Genomic DNA, 20732 nt, shown 5'->3' on the forward strand with positions numbered 1-20732 from the left:
GTTGACATAAACATACACGACACATTGCTTCCCAAGATAAGATAACGATTACACCTCACCGATTTTTTTTACATGGCATGTCACTAATTCTCCGCTTCCGTTACTCATAGTACTAGTGGACTGTCTTTGTCACAGTGATAATGTGCTATTTGTCTGATAGAAAAGCTGTTCGTCCTGATTTAACTTTGTATTTAAGAATTTTACATTTTACCGGTTTTAACATTTTTAACTTCATAGTTTTTATGCTTCACTCGCCTCTTATTATTATTTTTATATATGTTCTTTCTATGTTTTCTCATATAGACACTGATGATGCCGTTTATGCAAAATATATTTATCTAAGAACCAAAATAAATTAGTTGGCAGATCCATGAACTACCTCTGCTGTTATTATAGAAACTAATTAGAATGCTCACAGCGTTGTATTTATTTTAGTCTTAATATAATATATTATTTTAAAAATACAATTCCTTGCTCTTCATGTACCGCATATTGTTTTACAGATGAAGAAGCTTTGTCTTTCCTTCAATGGCCTCGGTGATGATGGAGCATCTCATATTTCGACTTGTCTCAGCAAGATCGAGAAGCTTTATATTGGCCAGTGCAAGATCAGTGCATCTGGAATAAAATCCATATCCGATGCTATCTCTAAGCTACCTGAACCGGTAAGTATGTAGCACTCTTGGTTGTTGGTTTACTGACTAAAACACGAACTCTATGTTTTTTTGCAAATTTAATTATTTCAGAACAATTTTAACCAGGGGTGACGAACCTATTCGCTGTCGCGAGCCACTTTGTCAGTTACAGCTGAGTAAGCCGGGGGCCGCACAACTTTTTAGTCATACTTTGAAATCTTTTAGAAACGAAAAAAGAAATTGTTCATCAACAGTAACTAATTCTAACTAAACAGTTCATATGAAACGGAAACACAGCCTTTCCGACTCGTACGGGCAATATGCACTGTGTGGCAACCACGGAAAACACATAAACTTGGTCATCAAAACGACATCTATCCCGCCACCAAGGGGATCATCCACCTAAATCACTCTCTTACTTGCCGTGATTACGGTATGTACGTAGCCACCGCTAATGCAACGTCATTTACGTGATCAAATGAAGAACAGTTTTACTTGCAGATGGAACGCGCATATGTGGTTTTGCACAAGTGTCAGCAAAGAATACCAAGATGACAAGGCAGCCCTGAGAACTCATTTCTGTGCCATCATAAAAGCTTTCTTATTAATAAACCTGAAACAACAGAATGCTACAAGTTGACCTTCTTTGACAATACTGAAACTAATTCCGTGAGCTATTTACTTGCTGACACAAACATACAAGACACATTGCTTCCCCAGATAAAATAACGATTACACCCCACCAATTTTTTACATCGCATGTCACTAATTCGCCGCTTCGGTTACTCATAGTGCTAGTGGACTGTCTTTATCACAGTGATAAAGTGCTATTTGTCTGATAGGAATGCTGTTCGCCGTGAATTAACTTTGTATTTAAGCATTTTACATTTTACCGGTTTTAACATTTTTTGTTTCTATGTTTCCTCAAATAGACGGTGATGAAGCCGTTTATGCGAAATATATACATCTAAGAACCAAAGTAAATTACTTGGGATATCCATGAACTACCTCTGCTGTTATTATAGAAACTAATTAGAATGTTTATGGCATTATATTTGTTTTGGTCGTGGCATGTTTATGAATTTTTGTCTTGCAAATACTGTTGGCAGTTATCTTATTAGTCGGGTCAATATATGAAATTTTTGGCTTGAACCCCAAAAAAATTCCTACAAAAGTTGATGTTCCGATTGTGAAGGCTGCTGTTCTTAGTGCAGTGTCACACTCGACAACGTTGATTGGAGAATACACAGATCGGTTGGTCCTGCTCCTTCATTATGCGCAACGAGCAAACAAAGATCTATATTTCCGTTTCGACAAGGTAAATGCTGACAAAGTGTATCATATATAATATAAATGAACTGAAAATGGTGATGGGTGAAGAATTATGTTCCCAGTTACTTTTTCTACATGCCTACATTGGATGTGACACAACATCAAGAATCTTTGGTGTGGGTAAGAAATCTGTCTTTCACAAGCTGGTGAAGGGTGATGCTACTCTGAAAGACTGTGCCAATTACTTCCTTCTTCCAAAGCCGACAGCAGCATCCATTGTGAACGAAGGTTGTCAAGCGATGGCTGTGATTTTTGGGGGCACGCGGACGGATTCCCTCTCGTCACTGCGCTACAGAGTACTAAGAAAAAAAGTAGTCTCTTCCCAATCATTTTTGACACCAGAACGCCTACCACCTACTGAGTCATCAACAAAATTTCACTGTCTAAGGGTTTACTACCAAATAATGGTCTGGCTAGGACAGGAGAGTGATATGGAAACCTGTGGTGTGGTGTGGTGGGTTTACTGTAGGACTATTCGTGTATCTAACACCAGCCATCAATCACGTTGTTTCCGCTGTTTGATTGTTGTTTAACCGCCTTCAACGTCACAATGTTTGACAGCGAGGTCGACCGTCGGACCGACTTCGCCTAATTTCTTATTGTATGCTTTAGATCTCTCCTCCATGGGGCCTGATGTTTTCTATTTCAATGCTGTAGTTTTGAAGTAGATTAATCTTTGACTTATATTTGCAAACGAACGTAATGGCTTCACTATTTCCAAAAATATTTACACCCCAGTACATTTTCCAACCGCAATCGAATGTAGCACATTTGCGTTGTAAAACGTGTGTCTAACTGCAACAGTAGTTGCTTGTCATTATTTGTTGTAAATCTTAAAGAAACTTTCATGCAATTTAATTTTGAAGAGTTTTGTTTTGCTTACACCTGTCATCAATGATTACAGTAATAGACGGAAAGGTTATTACCAACCTTCTAGATTTTTAGGTGCTTTATTTTTGCCATTGCGGTTCCCAAAAACGGCAATTTGGGACTGAAGCTTTATAGCGAAAGATTACGCCAAGCCCACTGACCAAGGCCGCTTAATCTTTATTATAAGGTATTTTTACACAGAACGTCCCACCATCCGGTTCGTGTTTTCAAATTCATATTTTATGCAAAGGCAAATAGGCTCCGTATGTTGAGTGAAACCAACACAGATTTCACCGCTGCCCTCCGAAGGCTAAAACAAAAGTGTTTGGCGTTTCATTTCCCAAGGAAACTAGTTCAACAAATCTTTTCAAACGGTAGGAAATGATCAGATTAGGCCGATGACAAGAATGATGATGGAAAGCGTAGAAACTTATATAATGTTACCAGAGCCATACGGACTAGCTCGCACTCTACAGTTCGACGAAGCAAGAAAGGTCTCTTAAACCAAGTGCCACCGTGACTTACAAGCGCCCTCGAACGTTGGGTAACATACTGATCAATTACCGTGAGCTGGCGCATCAAACAGTTCATATGAAACGTGAACACAGCCTTTCCAACTCGTACGGCCAATGTGCATTGTGTGGCAGCCACGGAAAACACATGAACATGGTCATGGTAACGACATCTACCCCGTCTCCAATGGGATCATCCACCTTAGTCAAACTCTTACTTGCCGAGATTACTGTATGTATACCCAGCCACATGCCGCTTATGCAACGTCATTTACGTGGGTCAAGTGAAGAACAGTTTTACTTGCAGATGGAACGCGCATATATGGTTTTGCGAAAATGCCAGCAAAGAATACCAAGATGACAAGGCAGCCCTGAGAAATTATTTCGTGTGCCATCATAATAGCTTTCTCATTAATAAACCTGACATAGCAGAATGCTACAAGGTGACGATCGTAGAAAAACTCAAAAAGGCGGTTGGACAATGCCGAATCCAATTGTGTGAACTATTTACTTGCTGACATGAACATACAAAACACATTGCTTCCCAAGATAAAATAACGATTACACCTCACCAATTTTTTACATCGCATGCCACTGATTTGCCGTTTCCGTTACTCATAGTACTAGTGGACTGTCTTTATCACAGTAAAAACGTTCTATTTGTCTGATAGGAATGCTGTTCGCCGTGATTTAACTTTGTATTTAAGCATTCACATCTTACCGGTTTTAACATTTCAGCTTTATAAGTTTTATGCTTTTTCTCATCTAAATTATTATTTTTATATTTCTTGTTTCTATGTTTCCTCATATAGACGCTGATGATGCCGTTTATGGAAAATATATTTGTCTAAGAACCAAAATAAATTAGGTGGCATATACGTGAACTACCTCTGCAGTTATTATAGAAACTAATTAGAATGCTCACAGCGTTGTATTTATTTTAGTTTTAATATATTATATTACTATAAAAATACAATTCCTTGCTCTTCATCTACCGCATATTGTTTTACAGATGAAGGAGCTTGATCTTTGGGGCAATAATCTCGGTGATGATGGAGCATCTCATATTTCGACTTGTCTCAGCAAGATCGAGGAGCTTGATATTGGCAAATGCAATATCAGTGCATCTGGAATAAAATCCATATCCGATGCTATCTCTAAGCTACTTGAACCGGTAAGTATGTAGCACTCTTGGTTGTTGGTTTACTGACTAAAACACGGACTCTATGTTTTTTTGGAAGTTTAATTATTTCAGAACTGTCTAAACCAGAGGTGACGAACCTATTTGCTGTAACGGGCCACTTTCAGTTACAGCTGAGTAAGTTAATTGTCAGTTACAGCTGAGTTGGCGGGCCGCACAAATTTTTAGTCATAATATGAAATCTTTTAGATACGAAAAAAGAAACTGTTCATCAACAGCAACGAACAACAAGCGGAATTAATAAAACCTCATGCATAATAATAACTATCATTCGAGCGCAACCGATTCATTCGGCAGGTTTTTAGCTGCTCCCGCGGTCGCAAAAAAATACGTAGATTAAGTGCGACAATCTATTGAAGACATAATGCTGCGACTCAATCGTGCTATCAGCTTTTGATATCGCATTACGCAAAGATTAGAAACAGGTCAAAGAAAGTTTAAGACTGCTGGTCTCGCCGGAATGCTTTGCCATGCAAGAGCGATTGTCAAACCGATTTGCGGGCCGCATGTTCGTCACCTCTGATCTAAACGTTCTAAACTTTGTGAAGTCTTGTGTTTCGTCATTACTTTGTGATAAATTATTATTCGATGCCTGTTTCAGCTGCATGCTCACGTCGATTACATACGTCACAATTGAAATTAACAAATGAATTCAGTCAAACAATGAAATATAAAAGTAATTCCATTTCACATAAAGTGAGGATCGCGTTTTGTCACTGCCATGCACATAGCAGTTTCTAACGGAAGAAGTTATTCATATTATTTTCACTGACACACTTTATACAACGTACCTTTGTATTTTGTAACTTTTAGCTAGTGAATGTAGCAAAATTGGTCTTATTTTCGTTAAGCGGAAATGCCGAATAGCGTCTGCCTGGTGTCGCAAAAGTTGGTCACTGAGACAGTCAGGAATTTGGCCTTTTCAGATATAGTAACCCTCAGCTAACCTAAACAATAAAACATGCGATCTGCAAGTTTTTAACGCGGTATTTGTTAAGGGTAAGCCCCATACTAATAACAACATCGGCCAGGCTGGCCTCTGGTTGGTCTAAACACAAGTCCAGCAAAACCATGAAAATCGCAAAATTTTAGCATATACGGCGACTGAAACGAGAACAAAGCTTTTTCAAGCCGTGTGGCCAATGTGCATTGTGTGGCAACCACGGAAAACCCATAAACATGGTCATGGAAACGATATTTATCCCGCCCCCACTTGGGTCATCCACCTTAATCAATCTCTTACTTGCCAAGATTACGGTATGTACACAGCCACATGCCGCTTATATAACGTCATTTACGTGGGTCAAATGAAGAACAATTTTACTTGCAGATGGAACGCGCGTAGATGGATGGTAGATGGTTTTGCAAAAATGCCAGCAAAGAATACCAAGATGACAAGGCAGCCCTGAGAACCCATTTTTGTGCGACCATAATAGCTTTCTCATTAATAAACTGGACTTAGCAGAATGCGACAAAGTGACCTTCTTTGATAATGCCGAATTTAATTGCGTGAGCTATTTACATGCTGACATAAACATACAAGACACATTGCTTCCCAAGATAAGATAACGATTACACCTCACCAATTTTTTACTTTGCATGCCATTGATTTCCCGCTTTGGTTACTCATAGTACTAGTGGATTGACTTTATCGCAGTGATAACGTGCTATTTGTCTGATAGGAAAGCTGTTTGCCCTGATTTAAGCATTTTACAGTTTACCGCTTTTAACGTTTTTAGCTTTATAGGTTATGCTTTCACCCACCTTCTTATGCTTTTTCTCACCTATATTAGTATTTTTATATTTGTTGTTTATATGTTTCGTCATATAGACACTGATGATGCCGTGTATGCAAAATATATTTATCTAAGAACCAAAAAAAAATAGTTCTCAGATCCATGAACTACCTCTGCTGTTATTATGGAAACTAATTAGAATGCTTACAGCTTTTTATTTATTTTTTGTCTTAAATATATTATATTAATATAAAAATACAATTCCTTGCTCTTTAACTACCCGTTCTAAAACATATTGTTTTACAGATGAAGAAGCTTTATCTTAGTGGCAATTATCTCGGTGATGATGGAGCATCTTATATTTCGACTTGTCTCAGCAAGATCGAGGAGCTTGATATAGGCTATTGCAAGATTAGTGCACCTGGAATAAAATCCATATCCGATGCTATCTCTAAGCTACCTGAACCGGTAAGTATGTAGCACTCTTGGTTGTTGGTTTGCTGACTAAAACACGGACTCTATGTTTTTTGCAGATTTAATTATTTCAGAACAATCTAAACTTTGTGAAGTCTTGTGTTTCGTCATTACTTTGTGCTAAATTATGATCCGATGTCTATTTAAACTGCGTGCTCACGTCGATTACATCCGTTACAATTGAAATTGACGAAATATAATCAAATATAAAAGTAATTCCATTTCATATAAAGCGAGGATCGCGTTTTGTCACTGCCATGCAGTTAGCAGTTTCTAACGGAAGCAGTTATTCATACTATTTTCACTGACACACGTTATACAACGTTTATAACAGGTAAAACGCGTAAATGTAGACCTGTCTCTGTACGACTCGTCGTGTATCAAACATGAGCCATCAATTACGCTGTTTGACTGTTGTTTAACCGCCTTCAACGTCACAATGTTTGACAGCTTGATCGATTGCCGGCCGGGTTCGCCTAATTTCTACTTGTATGCTTCAATTCTCTCCACCATGGGGCCTGATGTTTTCTATTTCAATACTGTAGTTTTGAAGTAAATTAATGTTGGAATTATATTTGCAAACGAACGCAATGGCTTCACTATTTTCAAAAATATTTACACTCCAGTACATATTCCAACACCAACCGCATTCGAATGTAGCAAATTTGTGTTGTAGAACATATGTTTAACTACAACAGTAATTGCTTGTCATTATTTGTTGTAAATGTTAAAGAACCTTTCATGGAACTCTATTTTGAAGAGTTATGTTTTGCTTACACCTGTCATCAATGATTACAGCAATAGACGGAATGGATATTACCAACCTTCTAGATTTGTAAGTGCTTTATTTTGGCCATTGCGTTTCCGAAAAACGGCAATTTGGGACTGTAGCTTTATAGCGAAAAATTACGCCAAGCCCACTGACAAAGGCCGTTTAATCTTTATCATAAGGAAGTTTTACACAGAAAGTCACACCATCCGGTTCGTGTTTTCAAATTCATATTTTATGGAGAAGCAAAAAGGCTCCGTAGGTTGAGTGAAACCAACACAGATTTCACCGCTGCCCACCAAAGGTTAATAGAAAAGTGTTTGGCGTTTCCTTTCCCAAGGAAAGTAGTTCAACAAATCTTTTCATGTAACGAGAGTAAATGGTCAGAATAGGACGATGACAAGAATGACGATGGAAAGCGTAGAAACTTACATAACGTTATCAGAGCCATACGGACTAGCTCGCACTCTACAGTTCGACGAAGCAAGAAAGGTCTCTTAAACCACTTGCCACCGTGACTTACAAGCGTCCTCGAACGTTGGGTAACATACTGATCAATTACCGTTAGTTGGCACATCAAACAGTTCATATGAAACGGGAAGAAAGCCTTTTCAAGCCGTGCGGCCAATGTGCATTGTGTGGCAACCACGGAAAACACATAAACATGGTCATGAAAACGACATCTACCCCGCCACCAATGGGATCATCCACCTTAATCAATCTCTTGCTTGCCGAGATTAAGGTATGTACATAGCCACCGCTAATGCAACGTCATTTACGTGGTCAAATGTAGAACAGTTTTACTTGCAGATGGAACGCGCATATGTGGCCTGGCAAAAGTGTCAGCAAAGAATACCAAGATGACAAGACAGCCCTGAGAACTCATTTCTGTGCCATCATGATAGTTTTCTCATTATTAAACCTGAAATAGCAGAATGCGACAAAGTGACCTTCTTTGACAATGCCGAAGCTAATTGTGTGAGCTATTTACTTGCTGACATAAACATACAAGACACATTGCTTCCCAAGATAAGATAACGATTACACCTCACCAATTGTTCACATTGCATGCCACTAATTCGCCGTTTCGGTTACTCATAGTACTAGTGGACCGACTTTATCATAAAGATATTGTGCTATTTGTCGGATAGGAAAACTGTTCGCTGTGAATTAACTTTGTATTTAAGCATTTTACATTTGACTGGTTTTAACATTTTTAGCTTTATAGTTTTTATGCTTCACTCACCTCTTATAATTATTTTTATATTTGTTGTTTCTATGTTTCCTCATATAGACGCCGATGATGCCGTATATGCGAAATATACTGTATATATCCAAGAATCAAAAAAAAATTAGTTGGCAAATCCATGAACTACCTCTGCTGTTATAATTGAAACTAATTAGAATGCTCACAGCGTTGTATTTATTTTAGTCTTAATATAATGTATTAATTTAAAAATACAATTCCTTGCTCTTCATCTACAACGTATTGTTTTACAGATGAAGAAGCTTGTTCTTTGGAACAATAATCTCGGTGATCGTGGAGCATCTCATATTTCGACTTGTCTCAGCAAGATCGAGGAGCTTAATATTGGCGAGTGCAATATCAGTGCATCTGGAATAAAATCCATATCCGATGCTATCTTTAAGCTACCTGAACCGGTAAGTATGTAGCACTCTTGGTTGTTGGTTTACTGACTAAAACACGGACTCTATGTTTTTTTGGAAGTTTAATTATTTCAGAACTGTCTAAACCAGAGGTGACGAACCTATTTGCTGTCACGGGCCACTTTCAGTTACAGCTGAGTAAGTGGGCCGCACAAATTTTTAGTCATAATATGAAATCTTTTAGATACGAAAAAAGAAATTGTTCATCAACAGCAACGAACAACAAGCGGAATTAATAAAACCTCATGCATAATAATAATTATCATTCAAGCGCAACCGATTCATTCGGCAGGTTTTTAGCTGCTCCGCGGCCGCAAAAAAATACGTGGTTAAGTGCGGAAATCTATTGAAGACATACTGCTGCGACTCAATCGTGCTATCAGCTTTTGATATCGCATTGCGCAAAGATTAGAAACAGGTCAAAGAAAGTTTAAGACTGCTGGTCTCGCCGGAATGCTTTGCCATGCAAGAGCGATTGTCAAACCGATTTGCGAGCCGCATGTTCGTCACCTCTGATCTAAACGTTCTAAACTTTGTGAAGTCTTGTGTTTCGTCATTACTTTGTGATAAATTATTATTCGATGCCTGTTTCAGCTGCATGCTCACGTCGATTACATACGTCACAATTGAAATTAAGAAATGATTTCAGTCAAACAATGAAATATAAAAGTAATTCCATTTTACATAAAGTGAGGATCGCGTTTTGTCACTGCCACGCTCATAGCAGTTTCTAACGGAAGAAGTTATTCATATTATATTCACTGACACACTTTATACAACGTACCTTTGTATTTTGTAACTTTTAGGTAGTGAATGTAGTAAAATTGGTCTTATTTTCGTTAAGCGGAAATGCCGAATAGCGTCTGCCTGGTGTCGCAAAAGTTGGTCACTGAGACAGTCAGGAATTTGGCCTTTTCAGATATAGTAACCCTCAGCTAACCTAAACAATAAAACATGCGATCTGCAAGTTTTTAACGCGGTATTTGTTAAGGGTAAGCCCCATACTAATAACAACATCGGCCAGGCTGGCCTCTGGTTGGTCTAAAACACAAGTCCAGCAAAACCATGAAAATCGCAAATTTTTAGCATATACGGCGACTGAAACGAGAACAAAGCTTTTTCAAGCCGTGTGGCCAATGTGCATTGTGTGGCAACCACGGAAAACACATAAACATGGTCATGGAAACGATATTTATCCCGCCCCCACTTGGGTCATCCACCTTAATCAATCTCTTACTTGCCAAGATTACGGTATGTACACAGCCACATGCCGCTTATGCAACGTCATTTACGTGGGTCAAATGAAGAACAATTTTACTTGCAGATGGAACGCGCGTAGATGGATGGTAGATGGTTTTGCAAAAATGCCAGCAAAGAATACCAAGAGGACAAGGCAGCCCTGAGAACCCATTTTTGTGCGACCATAATAGCTTTCTCATTAATAAACTGGACTTAGCAGAATGCGACAAAGTGACCTTCTTTGATAATGCCGAATTTAATTGCGTGAGCTATTTACTTGCTGACATAAACATACAAGACACATTGCTTCCCAAGATAAGATAACGATTACACCTCACCAATTTTTTACTGCGCATGCCATTGATTTCCCGCTTTGGTTACTCATAGTGCTAGTGGATTGACTTTATCGCAGTGATAACGTGCTATTTGTCTGATAGGAAAGCTGTTTGCCCTGATTTAAGCATTTTACAGTTTACCGCTTTTAACGTTTTTAGCTTTAAAGGTTATGCTTTCACCCACCTTCTTACGCTTTTTCTCACCTATATTATTATTTTTATATTTGTTGTTTATATGTTTCCTCATATAGACGCTGATGATGCCGTTTAGGCGAAATATGTACGACTAAGATCCAAAATAAATTAGTTGGCAGATTCATGAACTACCTCTGCTGTTATTATACAAACTAATTAGAATGCTTATGACGTTGTATTTATTTTGGTCATGGCATGTTTATGTATTTTTGTTATGCAAATACGGTTGGTAATCAATTTTCATTTGTTTTGTAGATTTTATGTTTTACTCGAGATTTTGTAAATTACGACGTCATAACAACAATTATTTAATTCCACAGCAAATCACCATTTCCAAGCAATGTCGCTTTGACATCAGACAACTTAAAAGACCTGAAATACAATTCCTTGCTCTTCATCTACAGCATTATGTTTTACAGATGAAAGAACTTAATCTTTGTCGCAATGAATTCGGTGATGATGGAGCATCTCATATTTCGACTTGTCTCAGCAAGATCGAGAAGCTTCATATTAACAAGTGCAATATCAGTGCATCTGGAATAAAATCCATATCCGACGCTATCTCTAAGCTACCTGAACCGGTAAGTATGTAGCATTCTTGGATGTTGGTTTGCTGACTAAAACACGGACTCTATGTTTTTTGCAAATTTAATTATTTCAGAACAATCTAAACTTTGTGATAAATTATTATTCGATGCCTGTTTCAGCTGCATGCTCACGTCGATTACATACGTCACAATTGAAATTAAGAAATGAATTCAGTCAAACAATGAAATATAAAAGTAATTCCATTTTACATAAAGTGAGGATCACGTTTGTCACTGCCACGCACATAGCAGTTTCTAACGGAAGAAGTTATTCATATTATTTTCACTGACACACTTTATACAACGTACCTTTGTATTTTGTAACTTTTAGGTAGTGAATGTAGCAAAATTGGTCTTATTTTCGTTAAGCGGAAATGCCGAATAGCGTCTGCCTGGTGTCGCAAAAGTTGGTCACTGAGACAGTCAGGAATTTGGCCTTTTCAGATATAGTAACCCTCAGCTAACCTAAACAATAAAACATGCGATCTGCAAGTTTTTAACGCGGTATTTGTTAAGGGTAAGCCCCATACTAATAACAACATCGGCCAGGCTGGCCTCTGGTTGGTCTAAAACACAAGTCCAGCAAAACCATGAAAATCGCAAATTTTTAGCATATACGGCGACTGAAACGAGAACAAAGCTTTTTCAAGCCGTGTGGCCAATGTGCATTGTGTGGCAACCACGGAAAACACATAAACATGGTCATGGAAACGATATTTATCCCGCCCCCACTTGGGTCATCCACCTTAATCAATCTCTTACTTGCCAAGATTACGGTATGTACACAGCCACATGCCGCTTATGCAACGTCATTTACGTGGGTCAAATGAAGAACAATTTTACTTGCAGATGGAACGCGCGTAGATGGATGGTAGATGGTTTTGCAAAAATGCCAGCAAAGAATACCAAGAGGACAAGGCAGCCCTGAGAACCCATTTTTGTGCGACCATAATAGCTTTCTCATTAATAAACTGGACTTAGCAGAATGCGACAAAGTGACCTTCTTTGATAATGCCGAATTTAATTGCGTGAGCTATTTACTTGCTGACATAAACATACAAGACACATTGCTTCCCAAGATAAAATAACGATTACACCTCACCAATTTTTTACTGCGCATGCCATTGATTTCCCGCTTTGGTTACTCATAGTGCTAGTGGATTGACTTTATCGCAGTGATAACGTGCTATTTGTCTGATAGGAAAGCTGTTCGCCCTGATTTAAGCATTTTACAGTTTACTGCTTTTAACGTTTTTAGCTTTATAGGTTATGCTTTCACCCACCTTCTTACGCTTTTTCTCACCTATATTATTATTTTTATATTTGTTGTTTATATGTTTCGTCATATAGACACTGATGATGCCGTGTATACAAAATATATTTATCTAAGAACCAAAAAAAATAGTTCTCAGATCCATGAACTACCTCTGTTGTTATTATGGAAACTAATTAGAATGCTTACAGCTTTTTATTTATTAGTTTTTGTCTTAAATATATTATATTAATATAAAAATACAATTCCTTGCTCTTCAACTACCCATTCTAAAACATATTGTTTTACAGATGAAGAAGCTTGTTCTTAGGGACAATAATCTCGGTGATGATGGAGCATCTCATATTTCGACTTGTCTCAGCAAGATCGAGAAGCTTCATATTGGCGAGTGCAAGATTAGTGCATCTGGAATAAAATCCATATCCGATGCTATCTCTAAGCTACCTGAACCGGTAAGTATGTAGCACTCTTGGTTGTTGGTTTGCTGACTAAAACACGGACTCTATGTTTTTTGCAAATTTAATTATTTCAGAACAATTTAAACTTTGTGAAGTCTTGTGTTTCGTCATTACTTTGTGCTGAATTATTATCTGATGCCCGTTTCAGCTGCATTGTTACGTCACACTTTAAATTAACAAATGAAATATAGAAGTAATTCCATCCTACATAAAGCGAAAATCGCGTTTTGTCACTGCCACGCACATAGCAGTTTCTATTTATGTTTATGGATTTTGTCTTGCGAATACTGTTGGTAATCAATTACTATGTGGTTACCAATTTGTTCTGTAGAATTTTCGTTTTTCTCGAGTTTTTGTAAATTATAGGTTCATAACAACATTTTTTTTTCAACAGCAAATCACCAATACCAAGCATTGTTTCTTTGATATTGGACAACTCATGTGATTGAAAATACAATTCCTTGCTCTTCATCTACCGCATCTTGTTTTACAGATGAAGAAGCTTCATCTTTGGGACAATAATCTCGGTGATGATGGAGCATCTCATATTTCGACTTGTCTCAGCAAGATCGAGGAGCTTGATATTGGCGAGTGCAAGATCAGAGCATCTGGAATAAAATCCATATCCGATGCTATCTCTAAGCTACCTGAACCGGTAAGTATGTAGCACTCTTGGTTGTTGGTTTATTGACTAAAACACGGACTCTATGTTTTTTGCAAGTTTAATTTTTTCAGAACAATCTAAACTTTGTGAAGTCTTGTGTTTCGTCATTACTTTGTGCTGAATTATTATCCGATGCCTGTTTTAATTTCATGCTTTCGTCGATTACATACGTCACAATTGAAACTAACAAATGAAATATAAAAGTAATTCCATTTCACATAAAGCGAGAATCGCGTTTTGTCACTGCCACGCTCATAGCAGTTTCTAACGGAAGAAGTTATTCATATTATTTCCACTGACACACTTTATACAACGTTTTTAGAAAACATAAAACGCGTAAATGTAAACCTGTCGCTGTACGACTATTCGTGTATCAAACACCAGCCATCAATCACGTTGTTTGCGGTGTTTGACTGATTGTAACCGCCTTTAACGTCACAATGTTTGATAGCGAGGTCGACTGTGGGACAGAGTTTGCCTAATTGCTACTTGTATGCTTTAAATCTATCCACCACCGAGCTGGATGTTTTTAATATTTCAACGCTGTAGTTATGTAGCAAGTTAATCTTCGATTTAAATTTGCAAACGAACGTAATGGCTCAGCTATATTTAACTTGTGTAGGATTGGCCTATATTACGTCATAATACTATAAATGGGTAAAATTCAAAGTACGTAAATGGTTTGTTAAAGTTAATTCAGCCGATTTACAATTGAGACTTTGCAACGTTTCGGATTATTTTTGAAGATGGCCGGGACGCAAAAAATGCGAAATTCACAAATTGATTTCTTCTTACTGGAAGAGTTTTGGGCTGAATGACTTACGAAAACGTTAATTACACAATTATTACTTTATTTTAAGACCAACTTGTTTTAGCGTTGCAGTTGCAGTTACGCTTTAAGTTGACACAGCTAAGTTGCAATTAATTAATGTTATGTTCTTGCTGTGCATTACCGCCGATGGTAATATTGTCGAGATAAACAAAAGTCCCGCGGCAATTGTTGCTTGATATAAGTCTTTTGTTCTTTGAAAACATGGGACTTTGAAATACAACGCTGTGATGACAAGTCGACTCTTTGCTGTCGACTTATAAAACAAAGCTTTTATATCGGACCGCCATGACAAGATTCTGACATGTTTAGTGTTTCGTGTTTTTTGTTCATGTTTTTCGATAAACATTTCGGAGCAAAAATGCGCGTGAAGTTAGTCTCAAAGCAGTCATTTCTTTATTCATTACATATAGTGTTGCACGTAACTCAAAGTTTAATTACGTAATTTAAGTGCCACATGATGGTAAGTAATTCCGTAAATTTTTCTGCTTCCGCTCGCTTTGCTTTCATTGTTGTTTATTGGCAAAGCAGGTTTATATCACAAGTAATTACTTATTATTGAGTTTTCTTTTCACACAATTGGACTTATTTTCTCACAAAAGTTTTCGGTTTTCCCAAACTTTATTACTTATTATAACTTTATCGACGTAGTGTGTGATCTACTTTTGCACGAAACGCGAAAGTTATATTTCTCGTTTGCTTCGGGCAATGTGATATCACTTTAGCAGTGTCACTGCCATACCTTCCATACTTGATTTATGATCATAGCAATAGTCATCAAAGAACGGTTCTGAGGTCACTGTACAAGCGTTGTTTTTTGCTCTTGCGGTTTCGAAATTTGGCAATGTGCGCCAAGAGCTGAGGATATCGATCGCATTTCAATTGCGTTTCCATAGCGAGTACAGGGAGATAAAAAATCTAGTCATCCATGTTTTGATGTGCATAAAATATCCCCAAAAAGTAGGTTTTGTAACAGCGTAATATACACCAAACGTTGGTAAGAGCAGCCCCATTCCGTATAATTACGTTGCTAAAAAAGAAAAAAAAGAGCGTTGCTTTTAACATCGCTTCTAAGAAAAGAGCTGGCTCCAAGAATTTGTTTAGTGCTAAAGATTAAACCAGGGATGTCCAACCTGCGGCCCACCTGAGATTTTTGTGCGGCCCGCTAGTCATTTTCACTCCAAGTAGTATTTTGAACTTTGAATCTTAGCCTAATTAAAATGTACCAGTCAGCTCTTTATGTATCCATTTTTCTTGAAATTTAATAGGTTCTGCGGCCCATTGAATTATTTCAAGTGACAATGCGGCCCACTATAATGAAAGGTTGGACATCCCTGGATTAAACTTTGTTATTGTTTTACTCTTGAAAATGTCTAAGCGAAAATGTTGATTTACTGACGAGATGCAGGCTTAGCTCCTTCTAGACCTGTCCGCTACAAAACATCGCCCTAACGCCAGTCTAGTGTGATTTTTAGTTAGCTTTGCTTTGTGACATATTAATTTTCATTATTTGGTAATTATGCGAATTGTTTTTTTATTTTTCGCGTCATTTGACTAAGCTAGTTTATTTTGCCGGATCAATTTTGCTGTTTGCTTTATAGTAACCAGACCTACCTTCGTATTTTGTAACTTTTAGGTAGTGACTGTAGCAAAATTGGTCTTATTTTCGTTAGCGGAAATGCCGAATAGCGTCCGATTTTGGCTTATAGTTTATGCTTTTACCTATATTGTTATTTTTATATTTTTTGCTTCTGTAGTTCCTTGTACAGACACTGATGATACCGTTTATGCGAAATATATATATATATCTAAGATCTCAAATAAATAAGTTGGCTGATCCATGAATTACCTCTGCTGTTATTACAGAATCTAATTAGAATGCTTATGACGTTGTATTTATTTTGGTCATGGCAATTTTATGTATTTTGTGTTGCAAATACTGTTGGCAGTTAACTTACATTTGATTTGAAAATGTTTCTTTATCTAGAGATTTTTAAAGTTATAACGTCATAACAACAACTTTATTTTCAACAGCAAATCTCCCATACCAACCTTTGATACCTTGCTTTGATATTGGACAACTCATGTGATTGAAAATACAATTCCTTGCTCTTCATCTACAGCATATTGTTTTACAGATGAAGAAGCTTTATCTTTCCTCCAATAATCTCGGTAACGACGAAGCATCTCATATTTCGACTTGTCTCGGCAAGATCGAGGAGCTTCATATTGGCTGGTGCAAGATCAGTGCATCTGGAATAAAATCCATATCCGATGCTATCTCTAAGCTACCTGAACCGGTAAGTATGTAGCACTCTTGGATGTTGGTTTACTGACTAAAACACGGACTCTATGTTTTTTTGCAAGTTTAATTATTTTAGAACATTCTTAACCAGGGGAGACGAACCTATTCGCTGTCGCGCGCCACTTTGTCAGTTACAGCTGAGTAAGCCGGCCGCACAACTGTTTAGTCATATTATGAATTCGTTTAGAAACAAAAAAAAATACGAACAACAACAAGCAGACCATAATAATTAACTTTCAAGCGCAACCGATTCATTCGGCAGGTTTTTAGCTGCTCCCCCGGCCGCAAAAAATACATGGGTTGATTGCGGCAATCTATTGAAGATATACTGCTGCGACTCAATCATGTTATCAGATTTTGATATCGCATTGCGCAAAGCTTTGAAACAGGTCAAAGAAAGTTCAAGACTGCTGGTCTCGCCAGAATGCTTCGCTATGCAAGCTTATTACTATTATTATCAAACCGATTTGCGGGCCGCTTGATTGTTACTTTCGATCTATTTTAAACTTTGTGAAGTCTTGTGTTTCGTCATTACTTTATGCTAAATTATTATCGGGTGTCCGTTTCAACTGCATGCTTACGTCGATTAAATACGTCACAATTAAAATTAACAAAATATAATGAAATATATAAGTAACTCTATTTTACATAAAGCAAGAAACGCGTTTCGTCACTGCCACGCATATAGCAGTTTCTAACGGAAGCAATCGCAAGTGCGTAGATGGATTGTTAAAATTAATTCGGCCGATTTGCGATTAAGAGATTTTAAAGAGGGCCGGAACGCAAAAAATTGGTAAAAATCAAAAAAAATTCTCCTTACTGGAAGAGTTTTCGACTGAATGACTTATGAAAACGTTAGTTACAAAATTATTACTTTATTTTAAGACCAACTTGTTTTAGCGTTGCAGTTACGATTAATTAATGTCATGTTCTTGCTGTGTATATTTGTTCCTTTTTTTCCATAAACTTCGAGGAGCAAAAATGTGCGTGAAATTAGTCTCGTAGCAGTCACTTCTTTATTCACTATATATAGTGTTGCACGTAACTGAAAATCTGATTACGTAATTTAAGCGCCACATTGTGGTAAGTAATTCCGTAAATTTTTCTTCTTCCACGCGCTTTATTTTCGTTGCTGTTTTTTGGCAAAGCAGGTTTATATCACAAGTAATTACTTAATATTGAGTTTCGGTTTCGCAGAATTGGACGTATTTTCTCACAAAGTTTTCCCAAACTTTATTGCTTACCATAACTTTATAGACGTAGTGTGTGATCTACTTTTGCACGAAACGCGAAAGTTATATTTCTCGTTTGCTTCGGGCAATGTGATATCACTTTAGCAGTGTCACTGCCATACCTTCCATACTTGATTTATGATCGTAGAAATAGTCATCAAAGAACGGTTCTGAGGTCACTGTACAAACGTTGTTGTTTGCTATTGCAGTTTAGAAAAACGGCAATGTAGGCCAAGAGCCGAGTGCAGATATCGCACGCATTTCAATTGTGTTTACACAGAGATTACAGAGAGTCAAAAAAAGCTAGTTATAAATGTTTTGATGTGCATAAAATATACCTAAAATGTAGGTTGTTTAATAATGTAATTTACACCTAACGTTTGCAGCAGCATCCCCATTCCTTATAATTACGTCATTTGAGGAATTATTGTCAATGACGTGCAACACTAATTGCATAAATTTATAGTTTTAAAGAAGTTGAAAAACCTAAAAAAATTTGCCTAACGTTTGTGTCCATTTTGTGCGTTCGCAGCGTTGTTTTTGTGAAACAAAAATTTCGACCGACTAATAACCTCCGAAAAGGAGTGCGCTCGTAATTTCTTTCCTACGTTGAAAAAAGAGCGTCACCCTCTGCCTACGATACAACACACCATATAACCTACCTATAATACACCTGCCTACGCACATCCTTTGTTCAAAACACAAAAGGTGCCCCAGGGAGAGCTGGACAACACGTCGATACAGGTCATTCCGGTTCGTTTGCTGCAATCTACTGGTCAGATCAGGACGTCCAGAATCACGGTCTTTCTTGAACAGGTATTGCAGCCAATAAGTCTGGACGTATTGCAACCAATCAGGAACTCCGCATTTGTAAAAAAGCGTTAAAAAATAAGTGTTAAATACTGAAGAAGCAAAATGAATGAATATTGTAAACACAGTCAACATTATCTTCAGGAACTCGGTACTTGTAAAAGAGCTCAATCACACAAATCCACCCGCTTAAGAAACCAACAGGACTTACTTATTGTAGCAGTTGACAGTTGAGACAGTTGAGAGTTGATATCCCAACGTATTCATAAATCTCGTCAAAAATCAGTTAGCAAAGCTTTCATGGAATACAGCGGAAGGCAAGTCCTATCTCACGATATGAACTATGTTTTGTTTAGACAATGTTATATTACAACACCGACATGGGTTTTGTAAGCAACATGGTGGCATCATTACAGGCAACAACCGTTGTGTATTTTTTGCCAACATTGGATTACATTACGTATTTTTACCATCACCGAACACCTTCCTTGACAATGCCGAATCTAATTGCGTGAGCTTTTTACATGCTGACATAACCATACAAGACACATTGCTTCCAAAGATAAAATAACGATTACACTTCTTCAATTATTTACATCGCATGCCACTGATTCGCCGCTTTGGTTACGCATAGTAGTAGTGGACTGTCTTTATCACAGTGATAACGTGCTATTTGTCTGATAGGAAAACTGTTCGCTCTGATTTAACTTTGTATTTAAGCATTTTACATTTTAATGGTTTTAACATTTTTAGCTTTATAGTTTTTATGCTTCACTCACCTCTTATATTTATTTTTATATTTGTTGTTTCTATGTTTCCTCATATAGACACTGATGATGCCGTTTATGCGAAATTTATTTATCTATGATCGAAAATAAATTAGTTGGCAGATCCATGAACTACCTGTGCTGTTATTATAGAAACTAATTAGAATGCTTACAGCATTGTATTTATTTTAGTCTTAATATAATATATTAATATAAAAATACAATTCCTTGCTCTTCATCTACCGCATATTGTTTTACAGATGAAGGAGCTTGATATTTCCTGGAATAATCTCTGTGATGATGGAGCATCTCATATTTCCACTTGTCTCAGCAAGATCGAGGAGCTTGATATTAGCAAGTGCAATATCAGTGCATCTGGAATAAAATCCATATCCGACGCTATCTCTAAGCTACCTGAACCGGTAAGTATGTAGCACTCTTGGTTGTTGGTTTACTGACTAAAACACGGACTCCATATTTTTACAAATTTAATTATTTTAGAACATTGTTAACCAGAGGTGACGAACCTATTCGCTGTCGCGAGCCACTTTGTCAGTTACAGCTGAGTAAGCCGACCGCACAACTGTTTAGTCATACTATGAAATCTTTTAGAAACGAAAAAAGAAATTGTTCATCAACAATAACGAACAACAAACTACAGTAATAATAAAACCCATGCATAATAATTAGCTTTCAAGCGCAACCGATTCATTTGGCAGGTTTTTAGCTGCCCCGCGGCCGCAAAAAATACATAGGTTAAGTGTGGCCATCTATTGAAGACATACTGCTGCGACTCAATCGTGCTATCAGTTTTTGATATCGCATTGCGCAAAGATTAGAA

General features: G+C 37.4%; 1 protein-coding gene across 1 annotated transcript in view; it reads left to right on the top strand.

Moving 5' to 3' along the window:
- LOC143459118 (uncharacterized) overlaps positions 1 to 20732 on the top strand; it is a 239056-nt gene that overhangs the window by 209669 nt on the left and 8655 nt on the right. Inside the window, exons 39-47 of the mRNA XM_076956097.1 lie at positions 504 to 665; positions 4362 to 4523; positions 6593 to 6754; positions 9030 to 9191; positions 11386 to 11547; positions 13117 to 13278; positions 13778 to 13939; positions 16916 to 17077; positions 20152 to 20313. Coding sequence (XP_076812212.1) covers positions 504 to 665; positions 4362 to 4523; positions 6593 to 6754; positions 9030 to 9191; positions 11386 to 11547; positions 13117 to 13278; positions 13778 to 13939; positions 16916 to 17077; positions 20152 to 20313 — 1458 coding nt within the window. The remainder of the gene's footprint in view (positions 1 to 503; positions 666 to 4361; positions 4524 to 6592; positions 6755 to 9029; positions 9192 to 11385; positions 11548 to 13116; positions 13279 to 13777; positions 13940 to 16915; positions 17078 to 20151; positions 20314 to 20732) is intronic.

Source organism: Clavelina lepadiformis, chromosome 5, assembly GCF_947623445.1.
Source record: "Clavelina lepadiformis chromosome 5, kaClaLepa1.1, whole genome shotgun sequence".
In the NCBI taxonomy this organism is placed as follows: Eukaryota; Metazoa; Chordata; class Ascidiacea; order Aplousobranchia; family Clavelinidae; genus Clavelina; species Clavelina lepadiformis.